Genomic DNA, 27,327 nt, shown 5'->3' on the forward strand with positions numbered 1-27,327 from the left:
ACAAATCCCTTTTTTTTATTATTAGTCGTTTTTAAATCCGCTCTGAACCAGCGGTGCGGTGAATGCCGTTTTAGTTATTTTATTGACTTAAGTTAGGGTTTACCTTTGTTTTTAAATCCGCTCTAAACCAGCGGTGCGGCGAATGCCGTTTTAGTTATTTTATTGACTTAAGGTAGGGTTTACCTTTGTTTTTAAATCCGCTCTAAACCAGCGGTGCGGCGAATGCCGTTTTGGTTTATTTTTGGTAGGAATTAAAAATGAAATCGGCGCCGACGGCCGGGTAGCCGTATTTAAGAGGGGAGGAGTGTTATGTTCTATCCCCCCTTTATTTCTTTTATTTTTGTTTCTCCTTGTTTTCCCATCTTCTTTTATTTTGTTATGAAATTAATATATTATACCTTATTTTTATATTGCATTTGAAACTGGTTCTTACCAGTTTCATGAATGATTATATCGCGATTAAATAACAACTTTTTCTTTCCCCCTTTGTTTTAAAAATTATAAAGGTGGAAAACAAAACACCATTAATCATTAAATATTTTTTTTTTGTAATAAAATTTCTTTTTTTTTATTGTAATTTCTCTGATTCGAATAAACTTTAAAACTTACGTTGTCCAAGTGATTCCATGACTAAATCGATAAAACCCGGCCCCCTGGATCCAGTCATTGACCATCCCGGACCCCCGATCACGGACTGTATTATTCCCCTTCAGACTGGGGGACCCATCGGTCCAAACTCAACACTGGCGCCCAACGTGGGGCTTTGGCTAAAATTTTAATCGACTGTTTTTAAAATTAGACCCATCGGCCGTTTAACATTAATTTTGATCCAAAAATTCAAATTAAGACTGACTCATTTTTTAGATTTATTAAAAATCCTTGAAATAATTCTATTAATCATTTTTAAAAAAATATCTTATGTTTAGGTTAATTTTTCCTTATAAAATAATCAAAAACGAATTAAAGCATAATTTTTTATTTTTTTATAAGATGACTTTAAAGATATAAATATACTATATAAAACATGCAAAAATATGTTTATAAGAACATTTTAAAAAAATAATATTAATGTTTGTAAATTAAAATTATATGTGATCCCCCTCAAATAATCATTAATCTGGCGATTCACATAGTCAATTAATATAATATTTTCAGCTGTATTCCGATACACCTTTCTTAATCTCGGGGGTTGCGTACCAGAAATATATTGTTATTTTTGGATTGACGAATGTTCTAAACGTAAGGCATCTAAAAACTTCCAAATAGAGGGATGGTGCGATGATAGCTGAGATGAGAATGTTCTGTGTCAACATTTAAAAAATAATTGCAAAGTAAATTATAAAAAATGATGTGTATTAATGATCAAAAGATAACAATTTTTTTTTAAAATTACCTTCAACTGCACATTATTTGTTTTTGGGTTTCCCTCCAATGTAGAAACATATTGATTCCAAAGGGGAATTGGAAACCTTGGTGCTTCTCTATCTCACGAAGAATTTTACCAATCCAATTCGCTTCATAGTATTAGTATATAATAAGATTATCTAAGACTCTTTCATTATATTGATAAAAGGTGTTTGTAAAAGTCCATAAAAGGCATCAAAATCAAATACGTCTTCCATGGGAACAAATGCAAGAGAGATGATTTGTCTAATTTTTATTGACCATTCATTTCCTGTATCTCCATCTATAAATATGCTAGCAACTCGCTATGACTTTGTATGTGTCTCCGAATCGCTTGGGTCATGTGAAAAAACACCCTCTTACAGTTATTGTTGGAAATGAGTAAAGGCATTTATTTCCACCAGCTCAAAATCGATCATTACCGACATAGAATTTAGATTATTTTGTAAACTTTTTATCTCATCCAAAATCCTTACATATGTAATCTGGGTTTTATTCAGTAATAGCGTAAAAATTGTGGCAACCGTTTATAGGATATAGAGGGTGTGAAAAATTAAGGGGGTTGTCTTAAACGTGCCATCTGCATACCAATTTCTGCTTTCCGCCATCAATGTAAGGTTTTGGGCGGTGGCGAATATAAAAATTCTTGGCAATTCCTAGCAAATGCTTACTATCATATTGAAGGAATGGCAACCCCGAACATGTTACTTTATAGATATCGGATAAATCGAAATCATAACTGTTCTTCGAGTTAGGTAAAGGAGAACCTCTAAGCGATCTAGCCCGCTGAATGGTTAGTTTTATTGACGCAATGAGTGGGTCAGCATGAATGAATGGGGAACCCCCTGCTATTGCAATGCTTATAATTTTTTGAGGTGTTTTCAGGGGTATATATTTTTTTTAAACTTTTATAATTTTATTTATTTTTCTTATTATCTAAAATTAGACGGGAAAAGGGGATTTAAGATTTGGCATAATTTTGGTTATTCTTATATTTATCAGGGAAGTATATTGTTTTTTTAAACTTTTATAATTTTATTCTCAATTAGTGTATTTATAATTTCAATTCCTATAATATAAATGAATAATGCGCATTAATTCTTCGGGCCGATTTGGGCATATTTTTGAAAACGGTCGATTTAGATTTTAGCCAAAATAATATGTAAGATTCGAGATAGAGGTCCAAACCTTTCCTTTTTTTCTTTCTATCTTCTATGCACAAAATCTTTAGGGTTATATAATATTGGCTACTAATCAAAATACCTTATAATATAGTAAATTGGCGCACCAAAGAAATCGGTATAAATATAGGTTGTTTATTTTATTAAATTTTTTATTGATATTACACATTTAGTAAATAAAATTGAGATTTTTGTAAAAAAAATATAAATAAATAATAGGACTAACATTCAAAATGACTTCTATTTAATCATTCTTTTTTTATACTAATAAATTTATAATAAATTGCAGCTGTATTAGATACGCGCCGAATTGATGTGGAAACGCTATTTCCTGCAAGATACTTCTTTTTTTACAGGCTATTAATCAAAACTCCAACGAGTTAGCCTATGAAACTTTAAGGAAACAATCCTATTTTTATCTCTAATAGTTGTTTTCTCTTAAATGTTGATAATAGAATGTTGAATTTTACATATTTTGTAATACTTTTGGCCCTTGACTAAAATTTTAACTGAGAATATTTTAAAAGCAAATTTATTCCATGAACTGCACTTCAAATGCATTCGATACTTAGATATTTATTTATTTCTTACAAGTGTCCATGCTTCTTTAAATTACTTGCATTATGAGTTATTATGGTGTTAATCTTTGTGTTTCCTATTTCTTCAATTATTTTAAAAAATTCATATATTGTCAATTTATTTGTAGAATATGGGGCTTGGGGTTGCTATGGTAAAATTTATAATGCATTCTCTTTTTTTGCCCACCCATCACTAATGAGGGAAATATTTTTATTTTTATCTAATCTTTAGTTGCTATTTATATTTTGATTCCTTGCGAATTCACTGTTTAGAAAATTTTTACTGAAATATTTCTCTAACCTTTAATCCTTATTAGAGATCTGCAATATGAGGATTTTAGTCAACAAGCCTCCCCACTCCTTTTAATAATTTTTAAAGATAAAATCAAACAATTTATGAATCTTTAAAAAAAATTCAGCATGTTTTTATAAGATATTTTTTAGATAATACTTCCTCCCCATCAATAGACAAGTTAAGGTTAAGAGTATCATCTCACAAATCTCGATGATTCACACTTTTATATAAAAAAAACATTTTTTAAATTAAAAATATTTCTTAGATTATTCTTTTAACAATAAAAGTCAAAATTAGGCTATTAATTTACCGGGAAACTAGAATTAGAGGAAAATAGGGGAATTTTATTTTATTTAGACTTCATATAAAATAATTATACATTCATATATCAATAAATATATAATCTAATTTCAATTGTTTTTGTAGTTCCCTTATTTTGAGTACTTGACTCTGAACTCGAGTTGGAGTTGTAAAATACGACTTTAAATTGAGCGCATCAATGAGCCGTGTTCAATCTGCTATTATTCTTCACTAGGTAAATATTTAAAAAACATTGAGCTGCTCAATTTGAAGTGAGTTACGACTGAAAACTCAAATAGAATTTAAGCCAAGTCGACATTAGCATCACTGATTTTAAGGAGACTCCTAATCAGATCTTGAACATCAAGAACTAATAGCCAATCCTAGAGCTTTCTATATAAAATGGATCGCTTATATTTTTCAACCTTCTCGTTTTTTTAAATCCCATTTCGAGATTTTGAACAAAATTTACTGTTTTTTCTGATTATTATTTTGAAAATTAACACAAATATATTAACGGTTATATTAGTAATAGGCTTTGATAAAAAGTTATTATAAGGATTATTTATAAATTAAGAAACCATGAAATTGAAAAAAACAACTAATCCAGAATATTCTGTGAAATATGATTATTTTTTTTACTTTAAAAATACATACATAGAAACAAGTATAATCTACTTATTAAAACATTTTTTATAAAATTCGAATGTCATAAAAAATATATACCTAATCAGATTAATTAATTTTAAAGTTGAAATGAAGAAAAATTTAATTTTAGTTAAACGATTAAAATATTAATTATTTTATTTTAAAAAACACAATATAAAAATTGGAATATCCCAATATTGGGTACTACTTTTTTAAACGAAATTGAAAACGGAACGATATACTAATGTTATTATAAAATACACTAATTAATTCATGTAAAACACATATATAATATAGTTATAATTATTTTTATGAAGAATAAACAATTTTTTTAATTTACCTTATTCGAGTACGGCAATTTATAAAACTATCCAAATAAAATCATAAAGATATTATATAAAATAAGCAGGCTGTGAACCCCAATCAGAGACCTTCATGGGCTGGGTTAACCCTCAAAAATATCATATTTTCTAGCGGGTCTAGGCCGGGCTTGGGTTTTTAGAACTTTTAATTGAGTATGTATAAAAAATTATTTAATTTAAATTTAGCTTATTTAAAACAGCTGCTAACTTAAGAAATATTGCCATTTTTTCTTCTTCTAATAATAAATTTCAGTATTGTAAACAAAATGATTGCCTAAATATACTTAAATATTGTTTATTATTATTAAATACTAATTCTATAAATTAAACTTTTGGATATGAGTTTAGGCCAGGCTTGGAAAAATTTTTCAAAACTTATTATGGGCTTGGGAATTTTTTTAATATTAGATATGGACAAAAATTTTTACTGTAGGCCTGGCTGGAACTAAAAAATTAAGTCCATTGAAGGTCTCTGACCAGAACCTCAATATTTTACTAAGCCCAAACCTGAACCTTTTTAAAATTTAGTTTTTTTTAAATAAATTTTTATTATTTTAAAAAATATATTTAACATAACATTTAAAAAAAGATAATAAATCAAATTTTAAAAAAATAAGTAAATTTATTTTTATTTTCAATATACAACCTTTTTGGTGAAAATTATTTTGTGTGGAATCCTTTTTATTATATTTTAGAGTACTACATTTTATGTAAAAATTTTAAAATTTTACCAGCATATTTTGTAAGTTCTTTCAGATAATAATAATTTATATTTTAGGAATATTTAATTTTGTTGGTTGTATTATTAAATTAAAGGAGAGAGCAAAGAAAAAAATAATCACAAGGTAAATTGGCTTTATTAATTTTAATTTGCAATTCATTGTCGAAATAAACATAAAAAATAAATATTTTAATTTTAACATCTCAATTTTGGAATATATCATAATTCGCTTATATTCTAATTATAATGACAAATTTTTTAGAGTAAGGCCAAATATAGTAAAATAAAGTTTATAAAAAACTGATGTTTCTGTTATTTTTACTAAATTTTATAAATATTTATTATTCTGTACCACGAACCCTGAATCTGGTTCAGAGATATATCACTAAAACCTAACGCAAACCCTTTTTTAGGAGGATTCACAGCCCTGAAAATAAGTACACATAAAAAAATCTTTTCTCAATTTAAAATGTTTTACCTGGCAACCCTGATTTTATGCCATATCTTTATGAATTGAATAGATGAAGGGTTAATATTTTAAAGGCTACATTTATATATTTAGGAGTTAATATACAAAATATTAATTTACATAAAAATTCAAAAAATGCAATTAATTTTATCAAATGTAGTATAAAGATATATATATTTCTGCGCATAAAAACCTAAAATAAATTTGATCTATACTATAGAACAGTATCTTAATAAATAGCACTCGTCCCTTAAATAATGAATCACAAAAGCATTTGAGAATAAAATGTGTGAGAAATTTTTCTAATTCATATAAATGTTTTAAAAATCTGAAATATTAAACAATTATGAAATTTATGTTTATAATAATAATCTAAAATGTATCTATCAAAATTTATCTTTTTTATATATATAATGATTTAAAATTTATATAATTTGAATGTGATTACTGAAACATGTACAAAGAATTAATAATAATAAAAATTAAATAGATGATAAAATTTACGTAAGGGTTGCAGAAATTTGTTTTAATTAGGGAAAGTGTTAGTAGGAAATAATGTGGGCTGATTTAAAAATGGATTCATCATGGGATTGGCTGGTGGTGGAGGGGGTGGAGGTTGTTGTTGGTGTAACATCATAAGACGGGCTCGCATCATTAAAGGGTAGAGTGATGGCTGGTGTTGTGTCATATTCATGCCCATATATGGATTAAAAGGAGGTCTCATTGGTAGAGATGCTTGGACCTTGTTCTCGTTGTTAGTATTTCGATTTTTGAGGTTTTTCAAAAATAAATTGGTAGGTAAAAGAGAGGGATTGATATCATGGATATCGTCATCATCTTCACTTTCCTCCTCCACTTTCATATTATTTTGAGAAGTAACAACATTACTATTATTCATCACAACAGAGGAGTCAAAAGAAGAATTATATAGAGAGTTTGGGGTGTTCATAGTAAGAGATGATTGACGAGGAAAGGGGATCATTCTTATATTATCAAAACTTGGATTGTTAAATTGCAAGAAAGATGTGGAACGAGGAGGAGGTAAAGGTAAACGGACTAAAATATAATTAATAATTGTGTAATCAAATATAGTAAAATTAACTTGAGTTGTTAAAGGGTTGTGACATGATGAAACTATTTAAGGAAGGATTGAGCATTCCAGAAAGTGGAATTGAGGGCATTCCAATGGGCAATGGAGGTGGAAGATTTAGATAATTTTTTATGTATTGTATATTAGAACCGTCTGTTAGCTGTTGTGTATTTTTATCATTTTGTATCATATCTAAAAAAATTTAAAAGGCATATTGAATAAATTATTGAAACTTGGGGGCATCATAGCTATATCCTGAACATCTGAATTTTGAGAAGTGATATGTATTTCCATTTGTTCTAAAGAATAAATATAGATTTAAAAAAATTGAACAAGGCTTTACTTTTAAAATCTTTAGGAACTGAGTCCCAATCAACAAGGCCACCTTCGTTAAACTTTTCACATGTATTTATATCAATTTTATCATAAGGTATGTAATAAACACCCAAAGAAATATTCCAGTATAATTTGTAATTGGCATTATCTTTCAATCCTACGAATGGAGACCAATCCATCTTAATATATTATAATTTTTTAGATAGAATGGATGGCAAAATACTTGTAGAGTCTTTCCAAATAATTTATATCTATCTTTCATCTTATCTAGAATTCGATTGGCATCTGATCGTGTTTTAAAGCATACATATGCACAACCTCTTGGGGGAACCATCTTATATATAAAACAGAGTAAATGTATTAGGTTTTAGGTATAAATGTACATTGATGGTCTCAGGAGTTATGGAATAATCATTCATCGCCTTCCTAAGGTCTTGTTCATTACAATTTTTAGGTACACGACCAATCCAGATTGTCCTAGAAAGTACTACAAAGAATGTTTTAAATAATCATATATAAACATTATCACAAATTACCTGTTATGCTAGATGATTTAAATGGAACAGAAAATGATGACTTTTTGACTGACTTTTTATCTGTAGTTCGTGACTTTTCTCTCTCATCTTTGTGGTGTGATATTGATGTCTTTTTACTACTACTACTGGTATGGCTTGATTTCTTATGTTTGTGATTTACATCTTCAAATTGATCTCTTTCACTTCTGAATTCTAATCTATTGTTTGACTCGCATTTCAGATCATAATCTTTATTGGTACTAAAAATAGATATGTATAATTAGTTAATTAATTAATAGTAACTCACGTAACTGTTGTCAGCTCTGGGGATTTTATATCTCTATGAAGTGGTTGATCTGAGTAAAATGATGGAATTGTGGGAAGTAATGGTTGATATAACATATTGTGATTATTTGCCTTCGATAAAGAAAGAGATGGTGATAATCCAGGGATATGCTGGTAACTTTCATTTTTTAAATCATTCAGGGAAGATGTACACTTTTAAATAATAAGTATGATATATAGTGTTTGATTAGTTTACATTAATTTGCTTATCAAATTCATCTTGTTGTTGTGCAAGAATTTGCCTGTGCATGTCTCCATAATGTGGATCCATAGAAAAAGGTTTTATGAAATGCTGCTGGATCTGATTCATGATAACAGGATCCGTCAATATATTTTGTGCAGTTCTTAAAGCAAAAGTATATATTTATAATATATAATATATTACTTTGTTATATTAGCTTCGCTAAGAACTGTGGGTTTTTCTGGGGCATTAATTTGATTACAAAAATTTTCATCTTCTTCGTCACCATAATCAAAGTCTAATAATTTCTTTATGTATAAATAATTCATCGATTAATAAAATTTTATATAAAAATATTTGATTATGTAAAGGTTTTAAACCAATTCTCTAGTCATGTTTAACATAATTTTTAATACATGTTCAAAATTTACTTGTTTAATTTAAAAACTAATAATTATAACTATTTACTTAACCCTTTTGTTTTTCTTAAAATTTACTTATACATAAAATAACATTTTCAAAAAAATTTATTAGGTGTTTATAGAAAAAATTATGCAATGACTGAAATATCGTTCCAAGGTTTTCATTTATAGGGATTGACTATAAATCCAGTTCCAATTACAGTTATTATGCAACCCTTATGTATTTTGAATTGTATATAATTTTAATTACAAGGAAAATAATAAAATGCTATATCTATCATTATAAAACTAAATATATTTATTAAACTTTGTTAAATCCAGGAATCATTGAGGTGTTATCTTTGATTGAATTAGGTATAGTTGTAGGAAATGGTATTTCATTGTTTTGCCCATTTTGTATACTCTTAAATATAATGTACAAAATTATTTGGCATATTAAAACTTACATTTTTATAAACATCTTCTATGTCAACTTTACCAAAAAGTTGAGCAGCTAGTTCTTTAAGCTGTGCCACTACCTTTGCATCTACTGTAATTGCTGATATATCACCATCAGATGTTTGCTTACTACAATCTAATTGTTGTTTTAAATATTGACCAATTATTTCTAGTTGCTGATAATGCTGTGGATTAATTCCCATAGCATGAGGATCCTTGAATACTATTGAATATTGGTTTAAAAAATAAATATTTACCTTGCCACATTTAGTTAATAAATCATTAACAACTTTCAAAGCTTCTTCTGCAAACTCTTTTTGAGATTTTTTACTGGATGTTAATTTCTCTTAAATATCATTAGTGACATAAACAATGTTTAAAAGAAAACCTATAAACTTAGGATTAGCTAGGTCTAATATTGGCTGAATAACATCTGTAAAAAAAGTTTCATTTTTTTGCCAAAGATTCAAAACTCTAATGACTTTGCTCTGAAAAAATGTAAATATACGCATAATATATGTGTAAATATATACCTTATCTTCTGGCACACATTTGTAAATGCTTTTAAATGTTTGATATAAATTCTTAGCAAATCTAGGGCCAAAAACATCTTTTTTAGCTCCAAATTGATGTTGAGATTGACGCACAATAGAATCAATGACATATAGTGCTGCAAGTTTATATTCCGGGGGTGCCTAAGCAGAAAATCATTAAAATAAAAATATGGTTAATCAACTTTAGAAACAAATTTTTCAACAGCTAATACAATATGTTTATAATTTTTTATTGATTTCAAAGCAGCTTTCGTTATTTGACTCATACGTGCCTTTGATACTGGTGGCTTTCCTTCATATATAGTCATTAACTATTATACAATATAAATTATAATTATTTTATATAATATCATACTTCTGTGTGAAATAATTTAACATTTTCCATCGAAAACTCACTTATATTAAAAACAGCTAATGAATGCAAATTTACTATAAATATTTTAAATTAAAATTTAATAATTTTTGAATATCTTAAAGATTTATATTAATTAGAAAATATCATCATTTTTTAAATTCAATTATGAAATTCATCTGTATTTTCTTAATTTCTAATAGTCGTTATTTATAAATTACTGATATATTATATGAATATTTTTGCAAAAATTGTAAATTGTATTATTTATCCTAACAAGACTTTTTAATTAAGATAAATAGCTATATAAAGCTTATTTAAAATAAAATGAAATCAACAAGTTAATGAATACTATAAATAAGAATAATTAGATTTATTCAGGTCAAATAATTCCAAAAATTTTAATAATTTATTAAATATTTTAATTATTCAGAATAATTAATTGTATATATTTTATATAATTCTACTATTTATCATTTCTTGAGATAATCCGTCTGCAATTATTTGGATTGTTAAATTATTTTCAAATAGGGACATTTAAAAAAATTATTATTGTATGTATCTTATGTAGAAATTTATATTTCAGAGGGGTTGGGGAGCGGTCACTAGCCTCTTCAAAAAAATTTTTTTTAATTATTTTCAAAATTACTTGCTTTTATTTTTTTAGCTAACATTATCCAAATTACCTTTTTTTAGATGACATTATCTAAAATTACCTCTTTTTTATAGCTAGCCTTTTTTTTTGTGGTATAAAAAAAAATTAATTTTGAGGGGGCTGTTCAAATTTTTCAGACTCCTGCGCCAACCCCCCCCCCTCCCCTTCTTCAGACGCTATTGAAATATTGATTGTTATTAAAATACACTCTGAATATATTAATCTACTTAGACTGCTACAGTTTCCTATTTCGTTTTTTTTTGGTAAAGAGACAGCAAAAAATATTTATTTGGATATTTTGACTTTTTACTTAAATGGTAATTATTTAGCCTTAAATAGAGGAGATTTTGCATAAAAAAGAAAACTGGCAGGCTTATCTATTGTTAAATTTCAACAATTCGATAATGGAGTTCAATATCTCGTAATTTTTCTACTTGGGAAGCGAGTTCTTATTTTAAAAATATTAGTTAGACTGAATCTCAATAAAAATACATCTTTTTAACATTTTTGGCATAAAAATATTGAACTAATAGATCGTAGATATTATCCAGATTATCAAGTCAAAATGCCTTAAAATATTTAAACCAACTTCTACTGCTTTGCGTTTAGACTTGACTTTGTTGGTCTTAGAAAAACAACGGATACTATAATTAAATTTTCAGTTAAATGGAATAATTGGCAAGCGTTGTGAATATCTTAATTATATTGACGAACGTTTGGGTGATCAGATTTTGTTTGCCATGTATAAGCCTAGATTGGAAAAAGATCTTAGCGCTATATATGCGGTCTTGATAGAGATACTATTGTATTGAATTTCAAATTTATTCATGATCTGGCAATCAAATCTGGGTGCGCTAGAAATAGCGAATATATGTAGGTTGACAACAAGATAAATTTATGATTATGAAAATAATAATTATAAAAATCCATTTAAAACGAATACGGTTACTGCTATAATAAAGTTAAATACAATAATATGTTTGAAAAATGGTATAATAAAGTCAAATATAAAAATAAATTTGATAAAGATTATAATAAAACAAAATGTTATAAAAGTGGGTTAAGTTATATAGGAAAAAAACTTTTCCAGCCACAAATGCATGTAAATATGTAAAATAAATGGTCATAATGCAATTTGTTGTTAATCAAAGAATATATAGTGATTCCATAAGCGTATGGGTGGGGGGGGGGGGGGTGAGATAGAAAATTCCCTTCCCCTTCAGAAATATGCCATTTTTTGTTAATATCCTTTAAAGCTAATAAAAATATCCTCCTTCGCCCCCTTTTTCCCGAAAAATGTATGCACACAATCATTTAAAATAGATTAAATGGTTAGGTGCTTTTAAATATTCATTGGGAATTAACACCAGTTAATTCTAAAATAATTCAGGAATCATCAATTTCCAAAAGAAAATTAGATCTAACATTATAAATTATTACTACTTTATTATATTTTATACAAACTAATAAAAATATTTCCCATTTGTTCCAGACTGTTATAGATGTTAAAAAATAATATTTTGATAATAAATAAATTAATAATTGTAATATATTTAAATAATAATTACAATAAATTTAAATAAATTATAAAAATTATAAAAATATAATTTTATAATTTTATAATTGGTCATTCGATTTATTATGATTTATTTTAATTAATATTATTTATTTTACATTCGCAATTTACATTTCTTCCTTTACTTATTTACTTTTTTTTATATTATAACAATCCAATTTGACTTATTATTTTCCTTATATAAACTTATGCTTTTTATATAGAAGTATCACAATGTAATTTTTTCATTTGATAAAATGAAAATATCGTATTATATTATTTGTATATTATGAATTATTATATTCGTTAATTAGATATATTTTATAATGATTATATTAATATAATATTGGGTGAAGGTTAACTAACTAACAAGCATCGCATCTAATATAAAATGATAACCGGATATATATATTGTTATGGTTGTATAATGAATGTTGTATGAAGTATACTATGTGATATTAAATTAATCCATTTATCAAATTAGTGACGACGAGACAAAGAACCTGTAATATCAATTTATTTAATGTTTTATGGAATTGATTATAGGGATTAATTGGAAAATATCATAGTAAGAATGAATTTTGTAAATGTGATATATGTGTGAGCAATATAAATGTATTGAATTTCATTAAATTAATATGGATAAAGATAAAATTGCGAATCGGAATTAAGTCAATGGAATAAATTATGGAGAATTTGCAAAATAAGATAAAATTGTGGTTGATAATAAACATTTTGGAAAATATATTAATGGTTCTGATATTGAATGAATTATTATAAGTGCTGATAGAGAAAAATTGGTAGATGAACAAATTTGCAAAAGTAAGAAAATAATAAAATCATTTATTTTTGGCACAAATGAAAATTTTTATGCTGATTATATTAAATAAAATTGCAGAAGAATGAAGTATGTTTATTCACAATACAATTATTAAAAATGAGAATGATAAATATATGATTATTAAATGATTTATTTAAATTTGGGGAATTATTCTATGTTATGAATATTTATGATAATATGAAATTAATTTTAGGAAATTAATAGCCTAGTAAAACTGGAACATTATGGGGAATAATATTTTGAAATCATTTATACTAATAATATAGTGGCATTTACATGTGGGAAAAAGGTTACTGATAAAAAAACCTGGCTAATTTGGACATTGGGTAAATGGATACTGATAAGATAACCTGGCTAATTTAAACATAAAGATAAAAGAACGTTGGACTCACAAATCTGGGGACCTATGCAAAAACTAATGGGACTTCCGTGAGCTTGATGTAGCCGTATAGCTAGTGATGACTTTTTGTGCGATGTAGAGATCTGGATTATCTCATTTGGGCTCACAAATCTGGTGACCTATACAAAAACTAATGGGACTTCCGTGAGCTTGATGTAGCCGTATAGCTAGTGATGACTTCTTGTGAGATGTAGAGATATAGATTATCTCATATGGCATTCAAGGATAATAGTGATTACTTAGCCAGCTCCAATAAAAGTGACCGCGTGGGCCATACAAGAATGATCTATCTCTTGGCCAGCTCTAGGATAATGGTGATCTCGTGGCCCGTTTACGCACAATGTCGACCAAGCTACAATGTTTAACGGATGACCAAGATGAAGATGAAGCAAGTACTAAAAGATGTTGATGCTGCCTATTAACGTACAAACAAGATCGGTAAAACAATAAATTAACCAGATGACTAACGCACGATTACATATTGACGAAGAAAGTAACTCGATAACAAATCGACGACAAAATTAATTCGCGATAACAATAGCGGAAATGTTAAAAAATAATATTTTAATATTAATTAAAATAAATCAAATGACGTTTTATAAAATATATCGCGATTTATATTTTTACTTTTTTTTATCTTATTTTATTGCATTCAAATTTCACTTATTATTTTCCTATATACTTATACTTTTTATATAGAAGTATCACAATTTAATTCTTTTCATTTAACAAAATCTTTTCCTTAATTCTAGATTGTCATCCATATCGTTCTATCTTATTTTTGATCTTGGTAACCAATTTCGTATTGTTTTTATTAAATTTACCACCTATCCTATAAAAATATCTCGTAGCTATATATAGGCTAAGGAAACCAGGTTGAATTAAGGGTGAAACCCTCTAAATATTTATTAATCCACCCCCCCCCCTCCTATGAGCGATTCTATTCATAATATATTGAAGATTCGAATGTAACAGAATGGTCCAAAACTAATTGCAAAAATAATGAAATAGATGTTGAATTTTATTTTGACACTGGTGCCCTGGTGTCATTAACCATAGTTGATATATAGGCAAGTATTGGACTACCAAAGATTAAAATGACCTGTCTATTGAATGCATATGGTGACCCTCCGATAGGTGTTGAGAGCGAAACACAAGTTAATGTTAATATTGAATCACGAGAAAAGATTTCACCTTTGATAATAATAAACACTAATGGGGTACCTTTATTCAGACTACCATTGATAGTAGCCTTCAACTTAGGAAGGCCTCATCAAACGATAAAACATGTGCGAAATTTGGCTAAGGATTGTCCACAGACCTATCTAAAACATCGAGCTATTGACAAAGAAAAATATTATGTAGAAGTAGGTTCAATAATTTAACCCATTTTCAATGGTAAGATGGAACATATACGTTATTTTGCAATGCGAATACATTTAAAGGACACAACTGTACCAAGAATTTTTCCAGTCCATAGAGTACCATTTACATTCGTAATAATTGAAATGAAAATAGACCGACAAGTGATTACAGAAATTATCGTAAAAATTGATTAGACTACAACTGTACAGTAGTCAGTAGCGTCACTAGGGGGGGGGCACAGAAGCTCGAGCCCTAAACTGTCAAAAATATTTTGTAATATCTATTATTACCATCGAATATATTTCATAACATTTATACATTTAAACTCCATTTTTCCTAAAAACAATGGAACATAAAAACAACTTATATTCTTCTCGAAAAAATATATTGAAAAACGTCCATAAATGTCAATTATATCGACAGATACAACAATTAGATTAATACTATAGATAATTCACTATGTCAGCAATTGCAATCAAATTCTTTGTTAAAAACAGTGTTTAATATTTGCACAAAATTCAAAAATTTTCACAGAACTTTGCTCTTTTGTAGATCAAAAAATGCGAAACTTTGAGCATGCTCAAAGAAGATTTTTGAGCAAAATAAAAAATGTTTTTTGTAAAAATTTTCCATGATTTCGAGAATATATTTTGGGAATTTTATAATATAATTAAATTGTAATAAAATCTTTATTGATGATATAAAACATTTTTGATCTAAAAATTTTTGTGCAAATATTTTGTGATTTCTTTAAAAATAAAATTTTTACAAATATTTTGTAATAAAATAAAATTTTTGAGGTAAAATCTTTTATTTTATTTTTTGATCTTAAAAAATATTTTTAAATGTGAGAATTGGTCATAATATATTTTTTAATATTTGGAATAAGTAAATGATTATTATAAAAATGTTTTGTCATAATTTTGATGTTTTATAATGTAAACTATAAAAGTGACAATTGTCATAATAATCACACAGAACCTTTAAAAATAAATAATTTTAGTTAAAATAGGCTAGTTGAGCATGTTTCGAGATAATCTCAGTGATTGTAAAGCATAATATAGGTGACAATTGTCATAATACTTATTTCACATATGTTTTAATTAAAAATAGGGAGAAATGAATATTTAAAACATTTTTTAAAATAATTTAAATATATTAATATATAAAAGTGACAATTGTCATAACACTGATCTCAGAACCTTTAAAAATAATTTTAGGTAAAATAGGTTGGAATAAATATTTTGATCATGTTTCAAATAAAGTAAAGGTGATAATTGTAATACTCATCTCAGAACTTTTAAAAATAATTTTAGTTAAAATAGGCTAAAATAAATAGTTTGAGCATGTTTCGAGGTGGTTTCTATGATTGTATAATATACTAAGTAAAGATGGCAATTGTCATATTACTCATCTTATAACCTTTAAAAAATTTTTATTAAAATAAGCTAGAATAAATATTTTAAGCATGTTTCGTATAATTTCAATGATAATATACAACATGTAGTGCTGACAATCGTCATAACACTTGTTTCACATATTTTTTTAATTAAAAATAAGTAAAATGATTATTTTCAACATATTTTGACACAATTTAAATGTGTAAACTAAATATGTAACAATTGAATAAAATATAACACAAACCCTTTTAAAATAATTTTAGTTAAATTAGTCTAGAATATATTTGTATTCGGTTTCATTGATTGTTATAATACCTGTAAAGTTGAAAATTTTCATAATATTTCTCATTATTTTTTTTGGATTAACATTATATTTTTGGTAAACACTTAATCATCTGTGTTGATAATAATATAATATAAGATAAAATATTTAGATGAAATCTCAGCTAGAAGATGCATCAATATTATAATAGGGGAGATCGAGGTAAAGCTATTGTTAGATATGTTGATTTAAAATTTTATTTTATTTTATATCTTTTGGCGAGATTTTATTTTTCGTTTATATTAACGTTTTTTTTTATCGTTGCAATTTATATTTTTTGTTAACTCTTTTTTTGTTGTTTCTTAAATTAAATCAATTTAAATTATCTTTTTATATTTTCGCTAAAATTGACAATTTATATTTTTTAACTCTTTTTTTGTTGTTTCTTAAATTATATCAATTTAAATTATCGTTTTATATTTTCTCTAAAATTGACAATTTATATTTTTTAAATCTTTTTTTGTTGTTTCATAAATTAAATCAAATTAAATTATCGTTTTATATTTACGCTAAAATTGACAATTTATATTTTTTGTTAAGAACATTTTTATTTTCATTTTTGCGGATATATAAAGAATATTTTTTTGTTAAAGAAAAAAGATATGCTTATATGAATATATTTTGTAGAACTTTGATTGATAAATAAAAATAAAGAAAATATCTTAAACGTACAATTTTCACTAAATTAACATGGATATTATTGACCACGCCAAAAATCAATACAAATACAGCAGCGATTGATAGGATAACAATGTTAACACGAATAAATTTTAAACCCGTGAGCTTATAAACATTAAATTTAATGTAAAGATATATTTAATATCATATTTCTTATCCATGTTCATCTTTTGAAAATCCTTTCTGGTTTGACATTTGCTTAAAAACCATTTTTTACCCAAAAAATATAAAAACTACCCTCTAGTTTTGCCTTTAGAAAAATATATTAAGGCTCGGAATTTAATATTTTGTCATAGGTGTTCCTTAATGTCATACATAGCTATAAAATAAATTTTCTCGTAAGCTAGCTTTACTAGAAGTCATGCAATAACGATATGTAAAATATATAATACCCTGGGATAGAGTTGATTTGGTAAAATGTTCCGTCTGATTAAAGTTGAAAAAAATGGTTTTTAAATATTAATGTCTACCAGAGTTGTTAAAGTAGCTCGCTACAAGTAGCTGCGCGCTATCTTTTTAGGGCTATCAGTAATAGCGCACTATTTATTTTTCGTTAGCGCGCTCCTTTTTATGAGCGCTACCTAGCTACTTTTTAAAAATATAATGGATGTAACTATAAGCGTTAAAATTTAAATGTAATATCATAATTATTTATACTTTTTATTTATTATTTTATTTTGAAATTTATTTTTTTAATTTGTAATTTATATTTTCAATTTGTATTATAAACCTAAATCATCTGGTGTAAATTATTTAAAATGTCATTGCAAATGGATATCCAAATCTATGTAAGTGAGTCGACAATTATAATACTACTGAAATGGAAGACACCCTAGAAGAAAATGTTCTTGATAACAATAATATTTCCATTTCAAAAAGAAAATATTTTCCAATTAATATAAAAACAAAAAGTGGCTACAAATTTATTTGTTCAATCTGTAAAAAAATATATCCTCGAATAAATCTAGTAGCTATAACCTCAAAAAGACCTAAAGGTAATTGTCATTTTTAAATTGTATTAGTATTTTTATTTTATGAGAATGTTCATGCCAACAGGTTTAACGAGATAGAAAAGCATCTTATTAATTTATCATAGGGGAGACTACATCAAAGACCAGTTTAATTTAAGCCAAATTGTTTAATAATATTGCACATGCCAATCTCAGAAACTGACTAATAAAGTTATTGTCGATTTTATAATTGATACAGTTCAGCCAATGTCATTGGTTGTCCATCATCATCTACCATGATGATTAAAACTCTATCCCTGGTACAGCAATTTTTTGTCTCCAGTCACTAATGATTGAGATAGCAAACAAAGATGCCCTGGTTAGAACAACAAAAACGACTTCCATTGATAATGAAATAAGGGATACTAATATAATAGAAAATCCCCTAGATGCATATATAAAATTAAATACTGTCTTGCGCTCAAGTTAGTGTTGAGAGATTATTTACTAAGGCAAAACTTATACTTTCTGATCATCGCTGGGGATGATAGTATAGAAATAATTTTATTATTAAAATGCAAAAAAATAAATAAAAAATGAATATTACCATAAATAGTTATATTTCATAAATTATAGTCTTTTTACCTAAATTTTTTTATAATCAAAACTAACTATATTTAAATATTTATAAATGTTGATTTTTATGTATTATATACTATGCAATTACATTATAAGCAAAAAATAAAACAAATTTATTTCTAATTTTTTTTATAAAAAGTAGCCAAAGCTACTTTTAAAAAATAATAGTTAATAGTGCGCTACCTTCTTTTTTTTTGATGGGTAGCGATAGCAGTAGCGCGCTACTTTTAAAAGTAGGGTTTAACAACTCTGACGTCTACTACACCATATAAAAAGATATTCATGAGCAAAAGGCAACATTAATAAATAGTTTATATGTTATTTGAAATGCAATTTTAAAAATAATCGCAAAGGGAATCAAAATGTACAATGTCCATAAAAGGGCCAGACTCTAAATGCGCTATTTTTGATAAAATATCTTACATTCCCGTATTGGATTGATTAGTTTATATCTACAAGTGATGAATGGATTTCAAAATTGCAGTATTTTGTTTAATAAAACGATAAAGTTATGTATTTTCATTTTTTGAGCACTTTACACTGATGCTTAACCATTTTACGATGAGTATGGGGTAAAATGGCGAAAATAGCACACTATATATTTACTCATAACTCTTATTGTATTATAGTTAAAAAACTATACTTTTTTTATTTTATAAATGAGGAATTTATCTATAATATTTTTTGCTTCAAAGTTTTAATGTAAAAACTAAAAATAAAAATACCAATCGTTTTACTCCCCTATAAAAAAAATATCAGTGAAAATAATATTTTATTTAAAATCGAAATAAAAAAGATATTAAATAAATAAAGGGAGAGGCAATGAGAAAAACGAAAAGAAATTGATGGCTGACGCTGAGTTCTCTTTTATTTTTTGTACCCATCTGGGTAACACATTTTTTATACCTTAACATTTGATGTTTTATAAATATATAAATCAAAATAATTAAATAAATAAATGTAGCTTAAATTTATAAAAAGGGTTTTATAGATGGCATAGGCTAACTCAATAAAATAATTTTTTTACTCATTTTTCTATAACATTAGTTTCTGATTTTTTTTCAATACATAATAAACAAGTGTAAATAAAAATATAAATTAAATTAAAAGGAAAAAGAAAAACAAGAAAGTTAAAGATAAGAATTTTTATTTTATTTTTATTATATAATGCTTCCGAGCCAAAATAAAAATAATATTCTTAAAGATATTCTAAAGGAGCATTTTCTAATTGATTCTTCTGAAAATTTAGCGACATGCAACATGTGTGGCAAAAAGATGTCGATACCATATGTAAGATAAACTATTCAATATATTTTTTAATTTTAGCAAATCTTAAAAGGCACATAACCTCTCAGCACCCAAACATAATGAAAATAAATGAATCTAATAGCCATTCGTCCTTCAATGCTAGGAATACAGCAAAAGAAAAATTCCAAAAAATTAATATAGATAAATTAAAAGTTAAAATATTTAAATGACATAATAAAGAAAATAATTATTTTTTAGGTTTTCCAATGTATTGTACGGCTGATTACAGTTAATAATTTACACATTAATGGTCAATTATGAGGGTTTCCGTATTTTACTAGACCATATAAGTCATTCTCTACAAATGAAAATAAATACTCGATCAGTCGTCGATAAAATACAATAGCATCCGAAATTAGACTTCAAATTATGCATCAATTAAAAAACAGGTTAATTTTTTTTCAAAATTGATACAGCTACTAGATCAATATTAGGTATTAATGTTCAATATATAAAATATGGCCAGATAGAAGTGCGAACAATAGGGATGGTTGATAATGATTTATCTAATTCTAATGAAAACAATTTGAGCCAGATATTTTTCGATACAAGTGTTAGTGATCAGGAAAATTTATGTATTGAAGATGAAAATATCTCAGTTTACTCTGATAAAAAAATACCAGAGAATATTGACGACTATTATGATAATATGGAAAATATATTAGACGACACTAATAAAAAAACTTCGGTCTAAACTGTGTTAGAAGCAGCTCATATGATACAAATCTGTAAACAGCTTTATTTAAAAATACTTAAAATTAGAATTAGACAAAATTCTTAATATCATAAAATTACTTAAATCCCAAAATATAAAAATTTATTTTTAATGGATAAGGTTTCTAAACCCATGCTAGATATTATTATAAGGTGGAATAGTACATACCTTATAATAAAAAATCTTACAGATAATAAAGATATATATGTTAAAATAGGACAGTTATACACAGAAAATTTAATTGGTCCTGATTTATGAAATATAATATATTTGGGCACTTCTGTTCTACTGCCGTTATATAAATCACTATAAAATTACAAAAAAAGATATACTAATTGGTGCATATTTAGAATGCAAAATGGAGTTAGATCAAATGGACAGTGATTTGTCTAAAAATATGATTAATTGAAATTAACATTGAAATTAACAAATTTAATATTGTAATTAGACGAGTTCTAATTCACTAATCAACTATATTATTCATTTTTGCATTTAATTACTATGCATCTTGGTAAAAATATTTTCAAAGTCCAAACAAGTATAGGAAATTTCTGTATAAAATGTAAGTATATTAATTAAAACACCTTTTACTCATTCATTATATATTTATTGGATAATGAAGAAAAAGATGGTATTGATTTTAAGATGAATGCTGTAAATAATGGTAACAATAATAATATTAATAATTTAGACCAAAGAAGAGGATAAAATATTAAAGTTGGTGGTGAACAAAGTATATTTAAAATACAGTTTTTCAATTTCAAACTTGAAGCAAATAAATTTTGCAAAAAGAACAAAAATATCTTTGACCATGTTACTATTCAAATAGATAATATCGTTTCTCCTAATTATTCTGATAAAACAGAAACTTTTAATAAGTATCATGTTTTTTTGTCCAATTTTGGATATTATGATAAATAAATTAAAAAATAGATTTTCTCAAGAAAACCGAGATATATTAAAAGCTATAGCGCTTTACATTCACCTTCCCCTTTATTTTAAATAATGATATATTTATACCATTTATTATATTATAATCTTCCTGATATATGGAAGAATACACAATATTAAAAGTTTATATCTTAACCTATAATAAAAAACACGAACCTATGTGTAAATCAATAATAGATTTGATAAAAATGATACACACCGATATATCCTCGTATATATATTTGTCTTAAAATTACGTTAACTATACCCTTTAATTCCTGCTCATGTGAAAGATTTAATTTATCAAATAATTTAACCTTATAATTTATATATGTTTTGACCTTTAACGCATTTTAGGCGTTAATATCTGCTAGTGAATATATCGTTTGATATTAATTTTATAAATTTTTTTATCCTTATCCAAAATTAGCTAAATGGCACTTATAAAAAATTTCTCTTTGAGATTAGAAAAAATCAGAAACCAACAGTAAATGTTTTTTTGATATGAAAGAATCTGTTTCTGCAAAGAATTAATTGGAAATATTTGAATACATAGACAACAATGTATAAAATCTTAATTGCTCTCATCATATCACTCTGATCCTTATTTTCTAGTCACTAAATGATTCGTTCTAATATGGCATCCTTGCCATGTAAATAACTCAAGACTTCAATATTTTTGCATAATTATTTCTTCTAAAGATTTTTAGTGTTTTTGTTTTATCAATTTATGTATAATAAATTCTGATATGAGTTAACATCGTGAGCGTCATGGCTATGACTGCAAATTAACCAGCATCTATTATTTGTGTGGCTTTGTAATTTTCGATTATTACCCCTGCTCATAGGCGTAGCCGGGGGGGGGGGGAAAGAGAAAATCCCCCTCCCCCTAGAAAATTTTCCCTTTTTGTGAATATCATTTTATGCTAAAAAATATCCCACTTACCACCCCCCCCCCACTTCCTGACAAAAAATTATGCATATATCTTAAACAATAATTTGAAAGAAAGAATGTAAAAGTTGATATTTTTTAAAACTAAAACTATTCATCATAGTTTATACATTTTTGGAAAAAAGCATTTATATATAAAAAAGGTAAACCAAAAGTGTTTTTTAAGAAATGAAATATAAGCCAAAGATAAGTCTTAAGGCAAAAGTGAAATGTATTATAATTATTAATAATAGATCTACAAAATTACTAAATAATATAATATATCAAATATAATTTTTTATAAATTGAGTAATTTTAATTTATTTATCTTAATAAAAGTAAAATATAATTAAAAAACTATTGATAAATTAAATCATAAATTAAATAAAAAAATTAAAGCACAATACAAACAGTGGAATATTATATGTCGTGGATTTATAGTATATCTAATTTTATCAATTATCATATGACAATCAAATAATTTTTACTAATATAGCGAATTATATATTTTACAGAAAACTATAAAATATTGATAAGGACATCAGAAAATATCATTTAAAGACATTGTGGGATGAATAATATGAAGATTAATTTTTAATATCATTTTTAATTTTAAAATAAATAGATGCGGTTTTATAATTGAATGCAAATTATTGCTATATTTATTATCAAGAGCATTGATTAGTAAAATTTGTTAAAATATTAACTGTAATATATTCTCTAACTGTCAAATATGTTTGTAAAGGTTGAATTTTACCTTAACCAATTCTATATAATAGAGGAATATCAACTATATATCTACTTATTTTTTATAAATAAATTTCTTCTTGTTTGGAATAAATTATTACCATGCTTTTATATTAATGTATATACAAGTAATTTATTATATTTTATATAAACTAATAAAAATATATTTCATATTTGTTCCATGCTTATTTTTTTTATTAAAATTAACCTCCTATCTTGTAAAAATATTATATGACTATATAAGTACTAAGATAAAATGGGGTCTGGGGGCGAAGCCCCAGAAATTTTTTAATCCCCCCCCCCATAGGAAAATCCTGGCTACGCCTATGCTCCTGCTGATGAGAGCATTTTATTGCATAATTTAGATGAACAATAATGGTCAACTGTTTATTCATTTATATATTATTAAAAGGGAAGCTAATCTTTTAGAAATTTAATATCTCACAATAATTTTCTCAATTACTTATCTACCTTCCATCATGGCATCCAAGAGGAAACTAAACACCATATGGTTTTATGATTATGATTAGTCATTTATATTTTCTTCATCAGCAATTATTGATTTGGTTAGACCAACAAATTTTTCCTTATTAGTTCATTCTATAAAACATTGCCTAAAATGGTAACAGAACGTTATATTAATTTCATGACCTTTTGTCAATGTAGGTTGCTAAAAATTATATTACCATGTGTGATTATTAAAAAACAATTTTCAATTGTGGCAGTGTATGAATTAATTAACATTTTTTATCACTTGTAATTCTTTAGATGCAAATTTTTTTTATATCCGCATTCAGCAGTATTTAATACTAGAATAAATATTTTTAAAAATATTATCTATAGAAATGTCTTGTATTGTTTGTCTTTCATTATTTATATACTAGCTTAGTTTACATGCATAATAAATGACAAAATATGAAATTCACAATAATTGTTCAAAGTTTGCAAATTCCAATTAAAAAAGTTACATATATTAATAATAAACCAGGCAGAAGCCCCCATAAATTTTTTTTAGGGGAGTCCCCTGATATTTTATAGATTAGTGACGCCCCTGTCAGTAGTCAACGCCAAACATAAATGCGCGCAAGAGTAATAGCGATATTTAAATTTGGGCTGATTTCAAAGTACTCTTATTGTATGACCATCATGTTATTCCTAACTTAGACGATTTGTTATTGAAAATACAAGGTGGTGATAAATTTACCGTAATAGATCCATTTGAAGGATGCGCACTTACAGATGGAAGTAAAATCGGAGTCTCGGGAGTTTCTAATCTAATAAAACTACTCATAAGAAATATTTTCTTTATCGACAATTACCTCTTTATGGTGGGAAAGTGCACCTTCTATATTCGAGAAAAGATTGTCAAATGACCGATGCATTCTTAGATCGTAATTATTTAAAGTCGAAACGATGAGGAGCATATAAAAAAGTTGTGAATCGTGTTAGATAAAATACAGAGGCTAGTTTTAAAGCTGAATTGACGGAATCCGCATCATTTTAAGATGTGATTATTGATTAATCCGGTGTACAGCCTTTCATCAGTCGAATAAAAAGAATAAACAACCTTCAATAATTATTGAAATTTCACCTAATTTAAATTATAATATATTTTATTTGAATTTAAGCCTCTGATGACGATATATCAAATTTAACTATATTTCTTTTCTTATTCTTATAACATAAATTAAACATCAATTTTTCAATAATCAATGAATGATCTTTTTTACAATTTCTTTTTCAATGTAATAATAATAATCATCATACCTCTTTCGGATTTAATACATCTGTTAAAAATAATTATTTACTTTATGAGATTACACCACACCCACCCTTATTGTCAAGCGTCTTTAATTTAAAAAAATGTTAATCATAATATACATATGTTGCATAGTATGCAATAATTTATAATTTTTTCATTTAAATTCTGATGTTCATTTTCAATGTTTGTCGGTCACTATAATCGCATAATATTCAGGCAATAGTTGCTTCTCCGCGACTTGGTTGAACATCATTGTTTAAATATCTAATATTCAACATATCTTACACTGAGGTATTAAATTGTTTCCCAACGGATTTGTTGAACATCATTTCCAAATATATCGACAGTGATCCATACGGTGATTGATAAATTTTAGCCCGAATCCTTCATGTCTCCTTGTAAGAAATACAGATCATCAGGATTAATCATAATTTTTCGGGTGACTTTATCCCGATAATAAGAATTAAAAAATTTGACTTTCTATCCATAAGAGGACGCTGTTGGATTCATCTATGTTACTAACTTCCCATAAGAAATGCGGCTTTAATGTCCATAGGAGGACGCCATTTAATTCGTCTCAGAAGGAGGCCGTTTTATTCATCTCACGATTTAAGAAATGTGGCTTTTTTGTCCATTAGAAGATGCCGTTTTATTCGTTTTATTTGTAAATACTATCGTATATATCACCACGAATTATCATATTTAGGAAAACGAATTTATGCACTCGAATCATTTACTATATGATCTTAATTTTTCCAAATAATATTTTTTTGGTTAATATAACATTTCTCAAAACGAATTTATAAATTTAAATCATTTCCTATGATTTTAATTTATTCCAAATTATATTTTTTTGGATATCATCCCTCTGAAAAGATTTCGAATAATTCTATTCCGCGTTTACTTTAATCATAATATCCACAAATAATATATTGGCACTTGAAAGCCTATCTTTTCCTCCTAATAGAGCCAATATCGAATAACTCTATAAAATTTTTCTATCAAAAATTATATTTAATAATATCCCAAATTTTCGACTATTCAATATTTTATTTTACTTTGATAATATATTAATTACCAATTTTGGAATATTTATTATTTTATTTTACTTTGATAGTATAGTAATTCCCAGTTATATATTTGTCTAGAAGCGGCTTCTTCTCCGCCCTTTAATATACTGCACCTTTAAACAGGGATCATTTCCCCGCATTGAAACTATAGTGATAATTGCGCTATTTCCTCATCACCCCAAGATATTAGATCCGTTGTTGCGGCAAAATTTTCAAAAGTCGACTAAAAAGAATATACAACGTTCCATTGTAATATGCATTAAATTTTATTAATTTAAGAGTATCGCCTCAGATGGCGATACTTTATTTAACTATATTTTTTTTCCTTATAACATAAATTAAACATCAATTTTAACAATAATCATTGAATAATCTTTTTTTGCAATTTCTTTTTCAATGTAATAATAATAATCAAAATAGCTCTTTCGAAGATAATACATCTGTTAAGAGAAATTATTTATATTATGTACAACACATCCTAATCCAGATAAGATGAAGGCCCAGAATGCATCAAAATCTAATAATATATAATAACTTCTTTTTTTTCTCTCACTTATGAGTTATCTTGAGTGTTTTACAGTTAGTAAAACTCTCTATTACATAGATTAACTAACGTGATAGTAACTTGGCGTGGGCGAAAAAGGGACAAGATTTCTTTGAGGAGGTTAAAAAATTATTGTCATTCGAGGAAACGTTAATTCCTTAAATGCGCAGTGCATTTTTTGAAATGCGACACTTCTGATTCAGGGTTATGGGCTGTATTACACCAATTAGACGGAAGGACAAAACCTGTTTCGTTCGCGTCACGGACTTTATTAAACTCTGAGAAACATCCGATTGATTAAGAGTTTAGTACTTTTATTTGGAT

General features: G+C 26.3%; 1 protein-coding gene across 2 annotated transcripts; it reads right to left on the reverse strand.

Moving 5' to 3' along the window:
- Positions 1-6,179: 6,179 nt before the first annotated feature.
- LOC135923456 (SR-related and CTD-associated factor 8-like) lies at positions 6,180-10,268 on the reverse strand. 2 transcript variants are annotated; one of them, XM_065458206.1, is made up of 17 exons: positions 10,195-10,268; positions 10,022-10,150; positions 9,819-9,980; positions 9,674-9,773; positions 9,543-9,631; positions 9,294-9,500; positions 9,155-9,250; positions 8,630-8,733; positions 8,441-8,588; positions 8,207-8,397; positions 7,921-8,159; positions 7,768-7,871; positions 7,608-7,718; positions 7,392-7,563; positions 7,282-7,347; positions 7,061-7,240; positions 6,180-7,014 (listed from the first exon to the last, which is right to left on the reverse strand). In XM_065458206.1, exons 1-17 carry the CDS (start codon positions 10,222-10,224, stop codon positions 6,485-6,487), a joined length of 2,658 nt encoding a protein of 885 aa, XP_065314278.1. In that variant the 5' UTR covers positions 10,225-10,268; the 3' UTR covers positions 6,180-6,484. The 2 variants fall into 2 exon arrangements, with proteins under 2 accessions (XP_065314278.1, XP_065314279.1); XM_065458207.1 differs by lacking the exons at positions 9,674-9,773; positions 9,819-9,980; positions 10,022-10,150; positions 10,195-10,268 and having other exon boundaries at positions 6,185-7,014; positions 9,294-9,508; positions 9,543-9,628.
- Positions 10,269-27,327: the final 17,059 nt, after the last annotated feature.

The sequence above is a fragment of the Gordionus sp. m RMFG-2023 genome, chromosome 2, assembly GCF_954871325.1.
Source record: "Gordionus sp. m RMFG-2023 chromosome 2, tfGorSpeb1-WG-v2, whole genome shotgun sequence".
NCBI lineage: Eukaryota > Metazoa > Nematomorpha > Gordioida > Chordodea > Parachordodidae > Gordionus > Gordionus sp. m RMFG-2023.

Coding starts and splice junctions, on each gene's coding strand:
- LOC135923456 (XM_065458206.1), bottom strand. CDS start 10,224: ATGGAAAATGTTAAATTATTTCACACAGAA. Junction 8,398..8,440: donor AATTTGATAAGCAAATTAAT/GTAAACTAATCA, acceptor ATTATTTAAAAG/TGTACATCTTCCCTGAATGA. Junction 7,872..7,920: donor TAAATCATCTAGCATAACAG/GTAATTTGTGAT, acceptor CATTCTTTGTAG/TACTTTCTAGGACAATCTGG.